Source organism: Otolemur garnettii, unplaced genomic scaffold (genome assembly GCF_000181295.1).
Source record: "Otolemur garnettii isolate 467f Iridium unplaced genomic scaffold, OtoGar3 scaffold00167, whole genome shotgun sequence".
In the NCBI taxonomy this organism is placed as follows: domain Eukaryota; kingdom Metazoa; phylum Chordata; class Mammalia; order Primates; family Galagidae; genus Otolemur; species Otolemur garnettii.
The window spans coordinates 1,081,838-1,104,255 of NW_003852562.1; the positions used below are offsets into that span (position 1 = coordinate 1,081,838).

The 22,418-nt window shown below is 35.9% G+C and overlaps 1 protein-coding gene across 1 annotated transcript in view; it reads right to left on the reverse strand.

The window, feature by feature from the left end:
• NBEA (neurobeachin) overlaps positions 1 to 22,418 on the reverse strand; it is a 719,303-nt gene that overhangs the window by 346,202 nt on the left and 350,683 nt on the right. The window contains exon 36 of the mRNA XM_003800132.3: positions 8,164 to 8,228. Coding sequence (XP_003800180.1) covers positions 8,164 to 8,228 — 65 coding nt within the window. The remainder of the gene's footprint in view (positions 1 to 8,163; positions 8,229 to 22,418) is intronic.

A 22,418-nucleotide genomic window follows, 5' to 3' on the forward strand; every position in this document is an offset into this window, starting at 1 on the left:
AACACTACCTTCATGTTAGTGTAGCCCCTCCCATCACCTCCTAGTTCACTGCTACCTACATCTACCAGCCACAAATGCAAACACCAGCTCGACAATTCTCTTTTGCCAAGTTGATCTCATGTATCAGAACAGTATAGAACCCAAATAAGGTTTTATAAAGATACAGATTATCAAAATCTTGGCTGGATTTTATTTGCGATGAGTAAGCCAAGAATAAACAAAAAATATAGCTCTAAGAAATAAAAAATGGTCAAATATTGCACAGAAATTAAAATAATGTACCCTTTTCATTGATTAACATTTTTATGGCATGTTTTTTAATATAAATAATTGTGAGTGCTTTATGAAATGCTGCTTAACTCACATCGAAGACAAAATAATGGTACTCAGGAGGAAAGTATATTTAAAATTATTTTCAGAAGGAAAAAGGAATGTTTATATACTATTTGTGAGAATGTAAGTTAGTATAACCTTATGAAAATCAGTATGGAGAGCTGAAACACCATTCAATTTAGGAATCTCACTACTGGTTATCTCCCAAAGGAATTCAAATCAGTGTATAAAATACTGCAATTATTTGTATGTTTACTGCAATACCATTCACTATAGAAAAATCACAGTATTAGCCCAAGTGTCAATCAATAGATGACCAGAGAGAGATAAAAAAAAAAGTGGTTATTTATATACACACACAGCTATCCTATGGGACCAGCTAATATCCTCACCTCCTCAAGACTCCTCCCCAGCCCATTGCTCCCCCAAAACAGAACCTTATCACTCTGAGAAGTTTGCCTATTTATCCAGTTATTAAAAAATTAGCATAAGACAATCAGAGAAATACTGGGAGGTAACTCATCTGGTTAATTGTAAGAGGTGGTTATTTGTAGAAAATATAGCTTCTTTCCTCCTTTATAATTTTGCATTGATTAAATTTTTAAGAGTGTATAACATATACATATAGAGATAGATACATGCCTACTATATATAGACAGACCCATATGCCTGTATGTCTCTCTCTATATAGTACAGCATATGGAATGCTATTCAGCCATAAAATCAGAAGGAAATAATCTTTGCAGTAAGTTGGATGGAACCACAGACTATTATCCTAAGTGAAATCATTCAGAAAGAGAAAGTCACTTACCACTTATTCTAAGTGGGAGCTAAACTATGGGTGCACATGGACACACAGAGTGGGATGACATACACTGGTGACTCCCAAATGTGGGAGGGTTGGCAGAGGAGTTAGGGATGAGAAATTACCCATTGGATACAATGTACACTATTCAGTTGATGGGTACACTGAAAGCCTAGACTTTACCACATTGAAAAACATCCATGTAACAAAACTGCACTTGTAACCCCTAAATCTATATAAATTAAAAAAAAAAATTTTTTTTTTTGAGACAGAGTCTCAAGCTGTTGACCTGGGTAGAGTGCCATGGCATTATAGATCACAGCAACCTCAAACTCTTGGGCTTCAGTGATTCTCTTGCCTCAGCCTCCCAAGTGGCAGAGACTACAGGCATCCATCACAATGCATGGCTATTTTTTTGTTTGTTTGTTGTTGTTGTTGCAGTTGTCATTGTTGTTTAGCTGGCCCAGGCTGAGTTTGTACCTGCTAGCCTCAGTGTATGTGGCCGGCACCCTACCCACTGAGCTACACAGGTGCTGCCCAAATTAAAAAATTTTTAAATAAGATTGTTATCGGAAGAGAAAGCCATCTTAGTACACATGCATATGCAGATATATTCTAAATATGGTTAAAAATGTAATTCATATATGATCCCTAAATTTTGAAATATATTTCCATTACTTAAAATCTAATCATCATTGAGACTTGTTTATTTTAGTTTTTTATAAATAATATTTTTGATAAATAAAATTCAGATAAATAACATTAGATATTAGATCAAATTCTAAGGTTACGTGTATAAATTAATTAGAAATACTGTTTCAGATCTACACAAGTAACTGCAAAAGCACATAATGTTTCTTTTACCTCATTTCTTTACAAGACTCATTGTGCTTAATAACTTATTATATGTATAAAATGAAAGAAAGAATAAAAAAAAATGGATAGGTCAGTCTTCACATGAAAAAATACAGAGGAGGAACTTCTGTTTTTCAGGATCTTCCAGAGATTCTTGGATCAAAATTAAACCAGAATGTCAACAGGAGTTCAAGACCAGCCTTGGCATAACCAGACCTGTCTCTCCAAAAAACTCTATGAATTAGCCCAATTAGCCCAGCTACTTGGGAGGCTGAGGCAGGAGGCTTGTTTATGCTCCGGGGTCTGAGATTGCAGGGCTATGCGATGACATCAGGGTACTCAAACCTAGGCAACAGAATGAGATCACTTCTCAAAAACACAAGAAACAAGGGCGGTGCCTGTGGCTCAAAGGAGTAGGGCGCTGGCCCCATGTGCTGGAAGTGGCAGGTTCAAATCCAGCCCTGGACAAAAACTGCAAAAAAACCCCCATGAAAACAACAAGCAAATAAAAGTTTTTTTTTTTTATTTTTTATCTTAAACAGCTTTGGAAGTTACTCTTTTTAAGAAATATGATTTTTTGCCAAATGCGAGACATAAGAGAAACATATGCAATTGATTTTAAATATTAATATTTGTTAAATTAATGAATACATTCAAGTTGGGCCCATAAATCTCTAAAGAATTATATTCGGATGCAATATGCTTTTCATCTTAAAAACCTAAGAAATGTAAGTGATATATTTCCCCCATTCTAAAGAAAAAAACAAAAATCAGAATCTTATGAACCTTAGGTTAAATTCAGTGTCAAATATGAACACATTATGGCTTTTTACAGTGAATATTCAATAATTAAATTCTATATTCTTTTAAAAGGGTGATAAAGGTTTATTTTAGACAAATGTTAATTTATTTCAAAAGATCAAAGTCCATAATTCAAAAAGTCTTTATTTGCCTTACTCTTCAATTCATATCTTAATAATTCAAATTCTAATATTATTACCAAGATATTATAGGCAATTTTACATCTCATTAACCTTGCTTTGTTTTAATTATAAAGATCCTTTGTTAGATTCCTCTAAATGATCCAGTTTATAATTTCAGCCTGTCCTGGGGAGTACTTTAAATCAGCTGCACATTCATCAACTGTTTTTTTCCTGCTAATTATAGACAACTGCACAATTGCTTTCTCCAGCTATGATTGATGAATTGTATTTACAAGTGTAGCTGTTAAGCAGGATAAACATTTATAACAATTTCTGCTTAAAGATTTTTATTTTCATTCCCATAAGGACAAATTAAAGACTGATATCACTAATACCAAGAGAAAGTGGAGTTTTTTAATGTTTCATTTTAGAGGAGTTGAAAAAAGTTTTTAAAAGCCACACGTCCACACAAATGGAATAAAAGCTTGTGTAAAGTATCTTGATTCGTGCTCTGCAAATAATCAGCATTAACAAATCGTAGCCTGTTCCCGTAGTATAACTGCATACCAACTATCAAAATATGACACTTCTGTGAACCAGAAATCACAGTTTGAATTTGTGAAAGACAAAGAGCTAGACTGAAAGAAATGACCTAACCAAAACCCCAAACACAGACCGTAAGTAATAACAAAACAAACGCTCCCACTGTGCAAGCACCTATATTACAGCAGGGGTAAAACATGTTTTGAACCGTCACAGAAACTGGGCATGGAAAATGCTACAATATTCTACAGATGTGAAAAAAAAGTCAGGTGAAGATTATGTTATTTGCACAGAGTTTATGCATTTTTCAGTGACAGTGTAGATAATGTTTTTTATTTCAAATTAATATGAGGGTACAAATGTTTAAGTTACATTGTTTTCACTTGTAAGGTAAAGTCCAAGTCGTAGTTGAGCCCTTCACCCAGGGGGCGAGCGGAACACCCTCACATTGTGCACATTAGGTGAGATCTCGCCAATTTCCCAGCCTATTAAAATACGTATTATAATATAATATTCATATTATAATATGCTGAGGCACTGTATAAATAGCCATTAAAAATACCCTACAGATAAACAGGCACTAAAACCATGGTATAGGAAACTTAAGCCAGGGTAAATGGATGTGCAGGGAGACCAACAAAGCCATCTAATCCCGATCGGGGTAGGGTGGGGGAGGGGTTAGTGCCCTGAAGAGATTATTTTCATTAATCTAAGAGAATGTTTGGACATTTAAAGCAAATGCCTATCATCTTTGTACTGAAGATGCTGGGTAAAACCTTATGCCATCAAGACAACAACCTCAACTGGCTTCCCAAACCATCCAGCAAGCGCCTGAAGTCCCCTTAGTATTTCCTCTCCTCTGGTTTTCTACAATGGATATTTTCAGTATTCTCCACTCCTCAAATATGACATGCACCTTCCCCAATTTCCATTCTCAGCAAATCACCTTTCTTACCCTTTTACAGATAAAACAGAAGGCATCACATGAGAATTTGTCTGATCCTGCCACCAGCTTAAAGCTGTACCACAAAAGGCCCAGCTTCCACCCGAGTGCCCGTCACTCCATCCATGCTGCATGCTTATCCTCCCACAATACTGCTTCTTCCTATCAGCATTTAAAAATACTCAGGTTTTTCTTTCTAAAATGCCCTGGCCCCCTTTGGCACCCTCATTCCACCTGTAATTACTTAGTCTGAGATGGGTGCCCCCCCAGGCTGAGTACTCCAACCAGGCAGGGCCGGCTCTATGTGCAACGTCTTTAGCACACAGGTTCTCATCACTGTAAGTTTGGACGAGATCACCATGACCCTCTTGTGACTGAACCCACTGGTCCCTTTGATCCCGACTTAAGAATCCTCCTCTGGTCAACTGTTCATTCTTCATCAAACATTCTACTTACCATTCTTCTCTTCATTCCTTCGATACATATTTGTAATTACTAACTACATGCCAGGAACTACTCCTCCACACTGGGATAGAGCAGCAAATACGACAATGAGAAGCACATGAGATATTAAGGAAAGCCCTTTTCAGGGTAGGGACAGACACACACACATGTAAACAAGTGGCCAGAGCAGCTCAGTTGAGATGACATTTATTATTAAATGTTAAAACATGGTCGTGTTGTAGGCTGCGTTCAATAAGATGGTCAGGGGAGCCTCTGTGAGATGCTGACATTTGAGCTGATTACTGAATTTGAGACACAGCCAGTCATGGGAAGATGTGGAGGAAAAGGATCCCCAGCAGAAATGGCAGGAACGGTGTGGCCCCGGTTCCCACTCACTCTCCACACTCTACCTGAGCAGCACATCTGCATTCTTTCTTTCTTCAGCACATATAAGCTGGAGACTCCTAGATCTAAATCTCCATTCCAGCTCACTCTTTAGAGAGCTCAATACTCAAATGCCTAGAAACCTATTCAACATCTTCTCTTGGATTTTTGCAGGTACTACAAGTTCATTATAGCCCCAAATGAAAAACTCTCTCATTCAATCTATGCCCTCCTCTGCATGATGATAGCTAAGTGAACTATACCCATACTATAAACCAGGCATCCTCAAACTACAGCTCGTAGGCCATATGCAGCCTGCCTAGGACATTTATCCAGCCCGCCGGGTGTCGCTGGGTGTTTTTGCTGCTGCTGCCTGTCTTGCTTAGCAGCCGACTCATCCTGGGGCCCACAGTCCAGTCTTCCAATGGTCTGAGAGACAGTGAACTGGCCCCCTGTTTAAAAAGTGTGAGGACCCCTGCAGACTATCTAGTTAGTAAAGTTGGAAATCAAATTATCCTTGATTCCTTCTTTCCTCTCTACCATTCAATCTATCAGCAGGCCTACTGACTTAATTTCTAAAAGAGACTTCAAATCTGCCCACTTCTTCCATCCTCACAGGTACTATTAGTTCATGACAGCACTTTCTTAAACACAATTCCTGAAATCTCAGTATCCTTGTTTAAGTTTCGAGCCCCTGAAATCCATTCACCATATTGTAGGCTATGCTGAAACCTTTTCAGCTACTCCCCAGCACCTTTAGTGTGGCTTATAACCTGTTCTTGAGATGACTTTTGCCAAAGACCCCGGCCCTCTGTGGCTGGCACACAGTATGCACTTCAATAGCTGCTGACTGAAAATAGCTTCCCAGTAACATATCTTCCTATCTTTGGCTTCCCTTTACCATAGAATTCCCTCTGTCCAGAATTGTATCTCTCTCTTTTTTTCCATCTGCCTATCTCTCGATCATCTCTAAAATGTCATTGCCTTTAGGTAAGTACACTATCTGAAAACCCTGATAACCTGCAACCTGGTGGAACGTATCCCTCCAGACTAGGTGGTTACTCTGCTGTATCTCTATCACCTTTTCATAGCAGCCTTGTTTATCATATAGGCTGTCTGGGGTAAACATTTCCCCAGAACTTCAGAACTATGTGCATCTCATCCACTTCCCTCTTACAATAGCATTTGTTATGTAGTGAGTGCCGAACAGACATTTCCAGAACTCCTATATACATTATCTGCTCTTGTATATTCATAGTGAATTCTTACTCCAAAGTTATTTTTTATTTGGAGAAACAATTGCTATGAAGAGTGGAAACACAGATTTCAGATGGCAAAAATAACCCTATAAAGAGAACTTTAGAGATTTTGATAGATTAAATTTTAAAAAATTATAACTTCTTTCTCTATTTCCAACTCCTTTTACAAATATGAAGCAAATCCCAAACTCTATCACTCAACAATGAAACCATATCAGAGACGTAAAACCTCTGATATTAGCAAATTTTCATACCCCCTTTTCTAATCCAATAACTATAAATCCTAATTTACACTCTGGAGGTTCAATGCTGTAACTCTCAGGAAAATTACTAATGTAAGATCTACTTCAGTAAAACCAGCTAACCTTTTTCTTAATAGTTGAAATAAGTATAATTAGCATATGTGAATTGAAAGTTATTTCTGAAAGTGACATGACAATAATATAAAACTTGAAAAATTTGTCTATTTTTTATCACTTGAAAATGTATAGTAATTACCAATTCTTATCAAAATGAAATTTTATATGAAACAGTGAGTTCTGTTAAGAAAAATACTATTTGTATTCTAAAAGAAAAATTAATATTTTCCAGCATCTTTTGGATTGCAATAAATGCAAAGTTTAAATTTCAGACTTGTATTATTATGACTAAGAATGATTAGGTCGCAGAATATCAAAATGAGAAATACATATTAAGAGTAATGGCTATAGAAACAAGAGATTATTTCTCAGAATATAATGTAAAGACAGAAAAGAAATGAGTAACACTCAATAAGATTTAAGTTAATTTTTTTGAAAATTGAGTTTCTATACTCTACATAAACTCATTTTCAAAGAATATTCTTTTATAACCTTCCCCTTGTAAAAGATAACTTTTATATACAGTAAGCATTATTTCTTTGTTAATCTAACGAAAGCTGGCTTCAAATATGAAAAAAATAGGTTATTTCAAATACTCAGTAATTATTTTCCAAAGAATGTGCTGTATCATACAAGAAATTCAAGTTGTGAAGGATGCGGATCTTGGGCTCACAGAAGCTATACGTGTCAAATGGTGACAAGTTAACATGTATCTTAACATGTCCATTGACAATAAAGCATACAAAATTCACCATTAACAAGTATTTACCACAAAACGACAAATACAACAGTGGGTTCAAACATAACTTCATTTAGTATTTTAACAATGGTGTAACCAAGACTGTTATACTTCCTATATAACAAATATAGGAATATACAAATATAAAAATCCTTGACATTTTCAGTTGGATAATGAACACATGACATGTTCGCATAAAACTATTTCACGTGAACTGATGAGGCCGAGGGAGTAAACACTGCACACGGCTCTGAAAACAGATGGTGTGGCAGATGGGACTGCAGATTGGGTTCACTTGATCTGTGTAAAACAACTTTACTAGTCAGTAAGATGTGGCTCACATCTCACAAAAACCTTACAAAGTTTGTGCCTTTGTTTCATATATGCCTTTTATCCAAAAAAAAAAAAAAAAAATGTTTAACATTTTAATTTTGTTAATTTGAAGTTTAAATACCTTTGTGATAAATTATTTAACTAAAAGATACTTCTTCTTTGGAACAGATGGCAGCAAAGACAGTTGCCCAGTGGAATAAAACGTATACTGACTAGTTGCCCAAAAATTGTAAAATTAATTACCTTCCTTCATTGATGAGTTCAATAAATGCCAGTCCTGCATTCTTCTGAATAGAATTTTGCCATTCCTAAAAGGAGAAACCAAATCAGATAAATGTAAGAAAAACGAACATATACATGAAAGTACATCTGATTTAAGGATTACGTTGATGTTAGTTACTTCCACATGCTATTACTTCCAAATGTCTTTAAAAATTTTAAAAACAAATGTTGTTTTGTAAGAAATCAAATTTTTAAAAGGCATCCATGAATCACTTAGTTTAGAAGGTGCTTTTGCATTACAAGAAAATTTCAGACCTGATGCAGACTGATGAAAAGTGTTTAGACTCCAGGCACAGGGTGCTCTTAGCACAAAGCTTCCTTCCAAAAAAGACCAAATGACCAAAAGAGATCTAATGTGGCTATATAAGGACTAGAAATATTTGGGATAGAAAACTTTAATTCCTAATATAGAGATTTTCCATTGAGATTGTAAAATAAAAACTAGAAATATAAACAATGTATTTACATGTGACTTAGAAGTGAAATGCTCTAGTTACATGTATATTCCAAATTATTGAAATCTACATAGAAAAACATTACAAATAAAGTTTTTTGAAATTAAAAAAATACTTAATAGTAAACCTATAGCTAAATATGCAATATTCAGATAACTATGTAATTCTCTTTGCTAATTTAGATTAGAGTCTATTTATGAATCTAGAAGTTCTAGAGGTCAGGGTTATCATTGTGAACACAAGTGACTGGCATATTGTGTTTTGAATTAGAAAAGCGTATTGCTTATTTTATACTTTTTCTATGGCATACTTAGAATGTGATTTTTTAATATTTGGTTTATTCTACTTATTTCAACTTTTTAAAAAATGTAGCTCATAAATTGCAGAGTGTTCTTGGTATTAAAAATTATAATCCTGCCAATAGTTCTATAAATAAATACTTTTTTGGTTTGTTTGTTTTTGGTGCTGCAGAGCCAAGTTATTTCAGAGAGAGAGAGAGTATGCACGCTTCTGCATAGCCATGGAAGGGGACCCAAGAGACGGTTGTCCTATGAATACTAATTTTTCAAATAAAAAAATCACTAATACCATTCACCTATAGATTCTTTCCTCCATGATTTTCCAAATAAATAATATGCTCACTACACCTGATCACATTCCCCTTAAAGAGTCTGTACACGTGCTGGAAGTAAAGCAGGTACCTGGATGTGTAAGTCCTCCTTACTCTAAGTAAATATGTGAAAAACTATAGGAGCAAAAATTCTTAATTTCCCAAAGAAAAAGAATCAACAACTTTGTAAAAGAGATATGGTAGTCAGCAGATAGTGCAAAGCCATTGGGCTTTATAACAACTACCATAATCTTTAATTATAATTTATTCAAATGATAAGATTGCTCTTCCATTTTATAGACTTTATTTAAAGTTTCAAATCATTTCTGTCAAAAACAATCATAGGGAGACAGAAGATTTTGAAACTCTAATATACATTTTGGTTATGTTTGATACATCTTAGAAAATAGAAAGATTAAACTAGTAATGTGACATAGTGAGTGAGATAACTTGTAAATCAAGAAAATATGTGGCCCTAGTCACAAAACGATAGTGTAGAAATACATTTATTGACTAAGAATAATGTTCACAGACTGCTGTGCAAAAATAACACATTAAAAAGATTTATTTGACAAAAGAAAAACAATTATAGGGAATTCCTTTTTCTACACTTTTATCTTACTATGATTCTCTTGGAAGTTTCAATTATACATCTTGTATTTACTGCAGATCAAGATCCAACAAAACGCGCAAACTTCTCAGGAAAATACTGGACATTTCTTAAGGTATTAACTTATAGAAAAAACTGATTATTATGTAAAAAGAATCATGCCACCACAAGAACAGATTCTATTCTTTTTTTTTTTGAGACAGGGCCTCAAGCTATCCCCCTGGGTAGAGTGTCATGGCTTCACAGCTCACAGCAACCTCCAACTCCTGGGCTCAAGCGAGTCTCCTGCCTCATCCTCCCAAGTAGCTGGGACCACAGGTGCCTGCCACAACACCTGGCTATTTTTTGGTTGCAGCCGTCGTTGTTTGGAGGGTCCGGGCTGGATTCGAACCCACCACCTTAGGTGTATGTGGCTGGCACCTTAGCCACTTGAGCCACAGGTGCCGAGCCCACAAGAACAGATTCTTACAAACAAATTCTCAAACATGATTTTCCATAATACTGTTTGTACACTAAGGGTCTGCAAGCAGCATAAACTACTAATATGAATAAGATTTCACTAAGATATTTCAGAGTACATAACGAAGTATTACATGTGCATCCGAAAATTTACCTTGTCTAAAAACTCATAGAATTAAGATGCTTAAAAAATTCTGTTCAGACTTCTTTTTTTTTTTTTTTTTGGCTGGGGCTGGGTTTGAACCCTCCACCTCCGGCATATGGGACCAGCGCCCAACCCTTTTGAGCCACAGGCACCACCCTCTGTTCAGACTTAACTAAATTTATCTACAATTGGCATTCAGCCTATGAGACACTAATTTATAATCTTCGATAGAGGAATAGTAGAAGGCTGAGCTAAGCTACAGGCATTAGAAATTAAAGGATGAGAAGCCTAAGATTTTATTCAAGAAATTAGTGTTTTAGAAGAGTAAGTTGTCATTTTTGAGTGAGATGAAATAGTAGAAAATTGTTTTATATGCCTTTCCAGAAAGGAGATAATAGCACCCTAAATTAGCATTTCAAATGGGGAATAAAAAAATAAGAGAATTACCAAAAATGATGCCACAACTGGATGATAGTCTGGATTGAAAGGCTGATATCGAGGAGTAGGATAAAAAAAAATTATAAAAAATAAAAGTTTTTATTTCTCAATGTGGTTGAGTGGGATAAGGGAGTGTATCATGGAAATGTTGAAGAAGGGCACATTTGGGGGAAAACCACAATGTTGTCCTCAGCTAGTATTTGTTGGAAGAGTGACAATGGTAGATCAAAAAGGAATATGGGATTCGGAATTGTTTACATAGTAATATCAAGGCAAGCATTGGCAAAAGTCTCCTAAGAAGAATACACAAAGAGGATCCCAGAGTGAAACCTGGAAAGCCTTCACATGTTTAATATTAGAAAAAGAAGTATCTGAAAAGCAATAAAATAAGATCTACCAAAACTTAATAACAAAGACAGAATATTATAGTAGTACTCAAGGAAACAATCCACCTATATCCATTGGGTCAGTAAAACAGAAAGATAAAAGACTCTTTAGTCACAATGATTATGGTCAAAGACAGCAACTATAGTGCCGTGACAACCTGACGTGAAAGACACAGACCAAACCAAGAGCAGAAGGGTAATCAGGGCGGGGTGGGGTGGGGAGGGACACGGGACCTAGAGCGTGAAAGGCAATGGAGCACAGAAAAAAATTCCAGGAATATAATAGAGACATATGAAGATATGGGAGACATGAACAGGACATGAAAGTATCTCCCAGGAAACAGAACAAAAAGATAGTGAGACGCAACAAAAAGGGATGGAAGACAAACAGGATAAGAAAACTAGGGGACTTTCCTTTGAAAGGCCAGTGTCTACTGTGTAGGTGATGTAGAAAAAGTGAATAAGGACCAAGGAAAACAAGAGATTATCAAAGATACTCAGTTTTTTCCCCAGGAATTAAAAGTAGGAAGATGGACCACTAAGTTTCAAACTCTTCCAAGACAAAGTACAAATACCTCACTGCTGCATATCACTCCAGTCACCTTGGAATGACTACATCTCACTACAGTCATCTTCCTGTTGGGAAGGTGTGCACTAATGCTAGAGGCTACCCTCAAAGCACTTTATCTAGGATGAGTTTGCAAGCTTACTTCTCGAACTTTTGTATGATAACAGCTCTGATGGCCATTGTATAAAAGAAGCTCTAAAATTGCTTTGAAGGGTGGACTGGGTGCTGGCATTGGTAGCCAGCTTCCCAAGGGCACTACTGCGAAGGGGTCCTGGGAGATGTTCAGCTACGAGGTATGCAGCACTTCTTTTAGGATGAGTTCACAAATATTAATCGTCAGACTATAAATGACATAAAATCTCCAGAAAAGCATATGATCATAAAACTTTGGAATACTATGGTTAAGGAAAAGGCTCATAGGAGAAAATAAATAAAAAATTATACAAAGAATAGTAAAACTGGAAGACAGAAGGAAACAATACCTTTAAAATTATGAGGAGCATAATACTCAGAACACACGATGCATCCAAAACATCAGTAAAATTTCAGGACAGAACAATCACATTTTGGACATTTATAAAACTCTATTTTTCATCCATTCTTGTTCAAGCACCGACTGATGGTGTCCTCTGCCAGAATTAGTGAATACATTAAACAGAAGAGACACAATTATTCTGTGACACTGCCCAGACCTCAAGGACTTAAGAAACAGAAGTTTATTTCTGGCTTAAGTCCTGTGTCCACTGCCCATGCTCTGCTCTCAGTAAGGTCATCACTGACCTCACTGGAGCCAGAATGCCCACTCAACCGCTGTGTGGAGCACTGCTGGCCATCAGGATAGAGGGAAAGGGACTGGCCACTGGCTCTTGCAGCCTTTGCCTGAAAATAACACATGGCACTTTTGCTCACATTTGCTGGCCAGACAAAGTCACATGACTAATCCCCCAGCTCACTAGAAAAGAGCAGTGCAAACCTACCAGTGCTCAGAAGGAGCGAAAGAACCAAATTCACGTGACTGACCTGACACATCACTATGAAGGAAGAAACCAAAAAAGGGGTAGACATGTATCTAAGAAACAGGGGACTGATGGACACGAGAGAGGCAAAGTGACCACAATGCATTAAGGCAATAAGAGTTTAATTCTAGAACCTTAGTAACATTGGATGGAAAACAAAGGAACAATACTTACATACATTTTTTTTTTAACAAAAATTATATACTCTAGTGCCTTTTTTATAGATTAATGATTTACTTGTCAAACACGGATATTTTCTTTTCTGCCACACATGCACTGACATGATACGGCTTGGAGCATAAGAGCAGTTTTGCAGGCCTTGATCTAAGTAATGGCTAAAACGGATTCCACCCAATGCTAACAGAGTATAATTCAGTTTTTGAATGTTTCAAAATTTCTCATCAAATAGAAATATCACTTTCTATAATTTTACAAACTCAATGTCTATTAACAAGTATTAACAATGTGTAAGGTCAATGAAATGTTACCAATTTGTCTTTTTTAAAGAAAGAGGGTTTAAAATATCTGTTTTTCAAGTTGCAGTATGAGCTATTAAGACCCAGGCAGGAAAAGACTAGAAGTCAGGATAAACACCACATGTTCATCCCTACAGAGTTTGAGAGAAAAGCAACAAACAAAACAAAACAATAAAACTCAAGCACCCTAATTTTAAAAGGTTCAAATAATATAAAAATGTCATAGCAAAATGTGAATTTTAAAGCCTAAAAGCAAAGGGAGTTTGTGATAATAATAAGTGGCTTTTAACTTTGGGTTCAAATGCCTGCAGAGAGCTGCCAAGTCTTTAGATAGTTTTGTCACAATTCTTAAAACTCTTCTACATGGATGTATAAAACTTTCTCAAGATGAAGGACTTTTTCAGGGAACTGGATCTCGAGTTAAAGACCCTTTGAAACTAAACACTTTGAAGACAAATAAGTTCCAGAAGGATGATGATGAAATCCCTATGTTCTCTTCATAATCACTTTATGGTAGTTAGATGACCTAGTAGGAGAAACCTCAGACACAGAACATAATTTTTCTTCCCCATCAGTTTCCTTCATCTACGTCAGGTCAACACACTTCTCATCCCCTCTTCTTTCTGCACAATAAAATAAGCCAATGTAATGCCCTTAGAGACTCAATCCATCTTAAAATTTTTACAAATATAAAAAATATTATAAGGGAAAAATGGGAGTGTAAATCGAGATCTTCAGTCTTCTAAAACAACAGAAATGATTTTATATTTCCTGCATCCTTAATGTCTACTTGTCATTAACTGCCACTAAGAAAGTTTCTTAAGATTTTCATTTTAAGTGGTATGCTTATAAATTCTGTGCAATAATAAGTTAGGGACGTTAATAAGCATGGGCTTAGCTGAAATGAAAAATTACTATGGAGAATGGAAAAAAGGAAGGAGTAATTTTTTCAATGTATGCAAAACATAAACTAGTGAAAATACATATGAAAAGTATTTAAGATTCTTTCTAGCAGCTGGCAGTGTGGCTTGCAGCGTTAGCCCACTGGACTCTCCAGCTCGCACCGCATGTCCGTGCGGGGCCCAGACCATGCACGCAGCTCTGTCACCATCCCCAACCAGGTCAGGCACACAGGCAGGCGAGTGCGTATTTAAAAAAAAAAAATTCCTTTCTTTACAAGACATTACTTTTAAAGACAGCATATTCTATACGCTATGTTGAATGTATACATTCATATGCACGTTTTTGTTAAAATGTGTTTGTTGCATTCAAATATATAGTTTAAGATTTAGAAGTTATATTAAATATTTTTTATTTACTCATGAATAATGACGTAGCAATTGGTATGTAAACCAGCCCAGTCTTACAGAGAAAATTAGACATTATTCCTAAGTGCAGGAATCTTTGCTACATAAATAGGTAATCCTTGTTTGAAGACCTACTATATATTCTGGGATTCTGGAACAGCTTATGCTAGTCTTGGATTAAATTAACATTAAAAAAAGAACAGTACAGATATTCGTATATAAAGCACCAAGCTGTGCTGATCAATATGGCATCTACCAGCCACATACAGCCATAAGCACTTTAAATCTGGTTAAGTGTAAACTGAGTTGCATTCTAATTATGTGATTTTGAACACTTAGTACAAAAACAAAGGAAGCAGCCCTGTGCGGTGGCTCATACCTATAATCCTAGCACTCTGGGAGGCCGAGGTAGGTGAATAGCTTGAGCTCACCAGTTTGAGCAAAAGCGAGACCTTATCTTTACTAAAAATAGAAAAAAACTGAGGCAAGAGAATTGTGTAAACCTGATTTGGAGGTTGCTGTGATCTATGACACCACAGCATTCTACCCAGAGCACAAGCCACAAGTTGGAGACTCTGTCTCAAAAAATAAACAATAAAAACAAAGACAAAGAAAGCATAACATCCCCATGATTTTTTTTTAGACAAGAGTCTCACTTTGTGGTCCTCTGTATAGTTGCTGTGGCATCATAGCTCACAGTAACCTCAAACTCTTGGGCTCAAGCTATTCTCTTTTTTATTTTTTTTTGGAGACAGAGTCTCACTTTGTTGCCCTTGGTAGAGTATGGTGGCATCACAGCTCATCTCATCGCAACCTCAAACTCATGGACTCAAGCAATTCTCTTGCCTCAGTCTCCCAAGTAGCTGGGACTATAGGCACCTGCCATAACACCCGGCTATTTTCAGAGCCCTGCTCTGACTCAGGCTGGTCTCAAACCTGTGAGCTCAAGCAATCCACCCGTCTCAGCCTCCCAAAGTGCAAGGATTACAGGCCCATGACCCATGATTATTTTTTACATTGACTACATGTTGAAATGATACTTGAGTTAGAATATATGATTAAAATTAATCTCACTTGTTTCTTTTTTACCTTATTAAATGTGACGTTAGAAAACTTAAAATTATATGTGGTTCACATTATATTTCTAATGGACAGTTCTGAATTATTAGTTATGGGAAATACAATTTATAAACTATAATACCAATTTTTATTTATACTAACAAGAAAAATTAATTTTGCATTTATATATATATAAAGAGTTTGAAAGGAAACACATTGAATGATTAACAGTCATTACTCCTAGAGGGTGATATAATATTAGGTAAAGGAGAAATCTTATCTAAATTATTAGGTTATACATTTTTATTCTAAAAAACAAGTTTAGAATATTTTAAGATTAAAGATTTTCTTTTAATAACCTTACAATATTCTAATTCTTTTAAATGTATAGGAACAGCTTTTGCATTAAACTCTTTTTTGGGTCTCTATATTCAATTGACTGGTACTAGGGTGCCAAGACCACTTCAATGGGAATAAAACAATCTCTTCAGGAAATGTTACTGGGAAACCAGATTTCCAAATTCAAAAAAATAAAGCTGAATCTCTACCTCCTATCACATAAAATAATTAAGTAAAAGTGAGTCAAAGACCCAAATTTAAGAGTTATAATTACAAAACTATTTGAAGATAACATAGGAGTAAATATGCCTGAATTTTGTTTGGGATATGATTTCATAAGTCTGATACCAAACGTTTAGGCAACAATAATAAAAAAATAAACAGAACATTATTAAAATTAAAAACTGTTATTTATATATTTAAATACTATCAAGATAATGAAAAGACAATTCACAAATTGGGAAAAAATATTTGCATGTTATATAAGACGTTAAGAGTTTAACATCAAGAAGAAAGAACACTTATAATTAAACAACAAAAAACAAACAAAAAAACCCCAACCAAATTAAAAAAAAAACCGATACAGGATTTCAATAAGCATTGCTCCAAAGACATACAAATGACTAATATGTGGGTAAAAGATGCTCAGCATCCTTCGTAATTAGGGAAATGCAAATACAAACACAAAGTATTACACTGGGTATTTAACTTCACACTGGGTATTTAACTTCACACTGGCTGTGATTAAGAAAACAAAACAAATCAAAATGAAAAAAACCCATGAAATATAACAAGTGTTGGAGAGGATGTAGAGAAATTAGAATCCTTGAGTGTTCCTTGTGGGAATACAAAATGGTTAAAGTCACTGCCGAAAGTTTGGCAGTTCCTCAAGTAGCTAACCACATGACCCAGCAATTTCACTTCTAAATGAATGTCCAAAAGAATTGAAGCAGGCATCCAAGCAGATGCTTGTGCCCTAGTGTCCATAATGGCATCACTCATTATAATATCCCAAAGGCGGAAACCACCTCAGTGTTCATCCACAGGTGAAGGATAAACAGAATGTGGTAATGTCTACACAGTGAAATAGGATTCTAGTGTCCAGGAGAATGACCGTAGAAATGACCTTGAAGGAATTATACTAAGAGAAATAAGCCTAACACAGATAATGTACAATTCCACTCACACGAACTATATGGAATAGGCAAATTCATAGAGAAAAAGTGAATTAGAGGCACCAGGGCCTGGGAGAGAAATAGGGAGTTAATGTTTAATGAACAGAGCTTGTGTCTAGGGTACCGAAATTTTTTGAAAGTAACAGCAAACTCTTGAGCAACACAGGTTTGAACCGTGCAAGTCACATTATAAGAGAATTTTTTCCTGCCTCTGCCACCTCTGAGAGAAAGAAGGCCCAATCCCTCCTTTGTCTTCCTCTTCAGAAGTAAAGATGATGAGGAAGAAGACTTTATTATGACCTGTTTCCACTAATACATAAAGTATTTTTTCTTCTTTATGATTTTCACAATAGCATTGGCTTTTCTCTAGCTTACTTTATTGTAAGAATATAGGATATGATACATTTAACGTATAAAATATATGTTAACCAACTGCTTATGTTAACAGTAAGGCTTCTAGTCAACAGCAAGCTATTAATAGTTAAGCTCTGGGGGAATCAAAAGTTGTTTGTGTTTATTTAATTCTCTAACACCATCATTTATTACATAAGAAAAATGCTATCTATAATTTGCTTCAAAAATAATCCAGGATAGGGATGAATCTGGAGTCAGGAGAACTTACATATAAAATAAAATTAACCTATCTGTTCATTATTGTTGAAGCTGGAACTGAATACAGTTTATTCTATTTTTTCTATACTTACATATTGAAAATTTTCTATACACATACACAGAATCATATAAATTTTCTCAAAAAAGCCAGAATAAACATAAAATGTCCTAGAATGGTTGCCTGAGGGAGTGGAAAGTGTCAGGGCCCAGGACTGGCCAGGTTTCCCACCTGGCTTATCTATTGTCCAAACACAGACCCACAGACGGTCTTGCTACCTTGCTTGGGAACAATTACCCTTAGGTGCCTGAGAGCTATTCGCTTTAGCAGAAGGGGGAGAGAGAGACAGTCTTAAGGCCTTGTGAGCAGGAGAAGTGAGAGTCAGAGAGTGTGAGCCCATAAAAGAATAGTCAGCTCCCCTGACTGCCTTCTCCTGCAGCTTCTGGAATCCTGGGGCTATTTGCACCCCAGGTGTAGAGATGGCCAATCACTGATGATCTCGTCTTACGAGCTCTCCTCTTAAGGAGCACCAATCCCTTTCCCAGGCCCTTATCAGCAAGGTGTTACATTACCTAGGTGCTACGGGTGTTTTTGGAGTGTTCCGAGCTTAACTCTTGTTTCTCTTTCCCATAAGCTACTACATGGTCTGCTACAGGAAAGGAGGATTGAACAGAGAAACAAGAGGAAAGACCACAGTAAAAGAGGTCTATGTGGATCAATGGCTTAAAAAAAGTTATAGGGTGGCGCCTGTGGCTCAAAGGAGTAGGGCACTGGCCCCACGTACCAAGGGTGGTGGGTTCAAACCCAGCCCTGGCCAAAAACTGCAAAATAAAGAAGTTATACATGGGCGATGCCTGTGGCTCAGTGACTAGGGCACAGGCCCCATGTACCGAGGGTGGCGGGTTTAAACCCGGCTGTGGCCAAATTGCAATAAAAAAAATAGCTGGCATTGTGGTGGGCACCTGTAGTCCCAGCTACTTGGGAGGCTGAGGCAGCACAATCACCTAAGCCCAGGAGTTGGAGGCTGCTGTGAGCTGTGATGCTAAAGCACTCTAATGAGGGCAATAAAGTGAGACTCTGTCTCAAAAAAAAAAAAAAAAAGTTATACATGAATTTTCAACTGTATAGAGGGGTCAGCCTCCTGACCTTCATTTTGTGCAAGATCAACTGTAGTGCTGATAGGCTGTATAACATTGTGGACTTAATTAATGCCACTGAAGTGTACATTTAAAAGGGTAGAAATGGCACATTTTATGCTATATTTTTTATTATAAACATAAATCAGTCAAATAAGAATATATTCCTTTTTATTCATGAATTAACTTAATGACATCCATATGTCATTAACTTTATGACATACATAAAGTGACCTTGGAAGACTTTACGCTAAGCTTTGTGTCATCTTGAGTATGCTTTCCTTTGGCATTATCTTAAATAAATAATCTGCAATTTAAAATCCTCTTCATGAATGTTAATTAAATACATTGATGAGAATATACAATATCCATTTTCTCTGGTGGCTGAAAAGAATGCTTCAAAAAAAGAGGAAATATTGAAAATTAGGTTTATTCTAAAAGAAACGACAATGTGATGTATAAAAAAAATCAAGCCTTTGTCATATATGAGAGCAACCAACTGAGGCATTATATTGTCTGTCTTCAAATTATACTGCAAGGCTAGAGTAACCAAAGCAGCATGGTACTGGTAGAAAAACAGACGCATAGGTTAGGGAAAAGAATAGAGAACACAAAAGTAAAGCCACATATTGGTAGCCAACTGATGTTTGAGAAGGTTGACAATAATATACACTGGGAAAAGGATATTTTCTTTAGTAAGTGGTGTGGGGAGTATTGAATTGCCCTATGCAGAAGAATGAATCTGGACCCCTATCTGTCACCATATACAAATATTAACTCAAGATGGATTAAAAACTTAAATGTAAGACCTGAGACAACAAAAATCCTAGAAGACAACCTAAGAAGAAGTCTTCTGCACATGAGCATAGGCAAAGAACTTCTGACTAAGACCCCCAAAATAAGTGCAATAAAAAACAAATGGGATTTAATTAAAATGAAAAGCTTCTATACAGCATAAGAAATAATCAAAAGAGTAATAAACAACCTACAGAATGGGAAAAATATTCACAAACTATGTGTCTGACAAGAGTAATATTCAGAATCTACAAAGAATTCAAATAATTCTATAACAAAACAAAACAAAACTACCTTAAATGTGGACAAATGGCATGAACAGACATTTTTCAAAAGAAGATACACATGTGGCCAACAAAGACACACAGAAAACATCTCTAATCATCAGGAAAATACAAATTAAAACCACAAGAGATGTCATTTTACTCTAATCATTAATAGAATGGTCATTATTAAAAACCAAAAGACAAGAGATATTGGCATGGATACAGTGAAAGGAAACACTTAAACATTATTGGTGGGAATTAAAATTAGTGCAACCTCTGTGGAGACCAGTATGGAGATTTCACAGAGAACTAAAAGCAGATCTACCAGTTGGTCCTGTAATCCCACTACTGGGTATCTACCCATAGGAAAAGAAATCATTACTAAAAAGTACCTATACTTGGGCAGCACCTATGGCTTAAAGTAGTAGGGTGCTAGCCCCATATACCAGAGGTGGCAGGTTCAAACCTGGCCCCAGCCAAAAACTGTAAAAAAGAAAAGAAAAGAAAGTACCTATACTTACATGTTTCTCACAGCACAATTCACAATTGCAAAGACATGGAATCAGTCTAAGAGATCATCAACTAACTGTTGAGAAGCTTAAGAAAATGTGGTGTTTACATAGACCATGGAGTGCTACTCAGCAGTAGCAAAGAATAAAATAATGGCTTATGTAGCAAATTGGATGGAAGTGGACGCCAGTACCCATAAGTGGAGCTAAACTATGCCTACACAAGGGCACACAGAGGGGATAATGGACACTCGAGGCTTGAAATAGGGAGGGTGTGGGGGGGTAAGGGCTGAAAACTTAATTACCTTTAGGGTACAATGTACACTACTCAGGTGATGGGCAATACCAAAAGCCCAGATGCCATTACCACACAACATATGCAAGGAATGGAATTCAACTTGTACCTCCTAAATCTGTTAAAATGAAAAAATCCTCCTGCTACAAATTGTTCTGTAGTCATTCTCCCCAAGATACATTAAATAGAAGTTTTCTGAATATTTCCTATTGATATACTTTTTCTTTATCCTTCAAAATGTCTACATTTTCAGTATATACTTTCTTACCACATTTTACCATAATTTAAAATCTTTATTATAATCCACATACACTATAATATTTATGTCTCACCATTTTCAACCTCCTGTATAACTCTTATTTATGCTTTAGGACATATCATAACTTCAGTAGCAAGAAAACTGACACACTACAGCCACACTAAAGAAATATAGAAGTCTAATTTGCCCCTTTAACTTGGAGATGACATTAGATGACAGATTAAGAGTGGAAGCTAGGCACTGTCTAGAGAGTAAGGTAAGTATTTCTTACATATTGAAGAATAAACAGTGGCTTTTTTTTTTTGTAGAGACAGAGTCTCACTGTGTTGCTCTTGGTAGAACGCTGTGGCGTCACACAGCTCACAGCAACCTCCCCAGTAGCTGGGAACAGTGGCTTTTTTTTTTTTTAAAAGTAGAGGCAGAACCTGTAGGCAATCACTGTAGACTACCTAATACTGTTTAAAAGTTAGACAGTTCTTATCAGCTCTAATTCTATGCCTTTAACACACTATAATATTTTATAGTAAAAATACTCTTGAGGATGGTATTGCCTTATGCATTGACTGGAAATGGGTAATACCCTAGGATACATAAATAAATATCTTGACTGGTTTCTGAATTTTGGGTGGGCTGTCATGAGGCTGGTCACCAGCATGAGCACATAACTGGTTCATTCCTCTCTGATCTTTGCTCAGACTGTCGCTTCAGCCCGAGTATGCTGAATTGCAAGTCTTCTAACTTCAAGAGCCCATTTTTAGTCCATCTTGATAAACTCTTCCATAAAAATTCCGTTGCTGATAAAGAGGATCAAATTTCTAAACTATAGCAGTTCAGGTACAGAAAAAAGGACACAGAAAACTATTTCTTACATCATAGTTAAATAAACATAAAGCATGTTGAAATACTCATAGAAAAAAATGAAGAAAAGATGAAAAACTAGTACTTGTGTCTGATTTATATTCAAGATACCATGCCCTTGTGTTTTAATTGTTCTTCATTGATTCCAATTCCACTGCAAGTTTCAAAGATAATATCAGAATCCTTGATAAATGGAAGAATGTTTCAAGAATTCTTTAGTAACTACCACAAATTATTATTATTTAGTGATTAAAACTTGTAGTCACTAAATAATTAACTATTGAATTAAATGTGATATAGTTTTAATTTGATAATCAGGATTTCATAGTATTTCCAAATATAATGGAAAAAAATCTAGTCCCTTCCTAGTTTTCTTATATTTATAATCTTCTTAAAACACCAATAATCCTTTCGATACTGAGTAGTCACGAATGATTATGGTTTA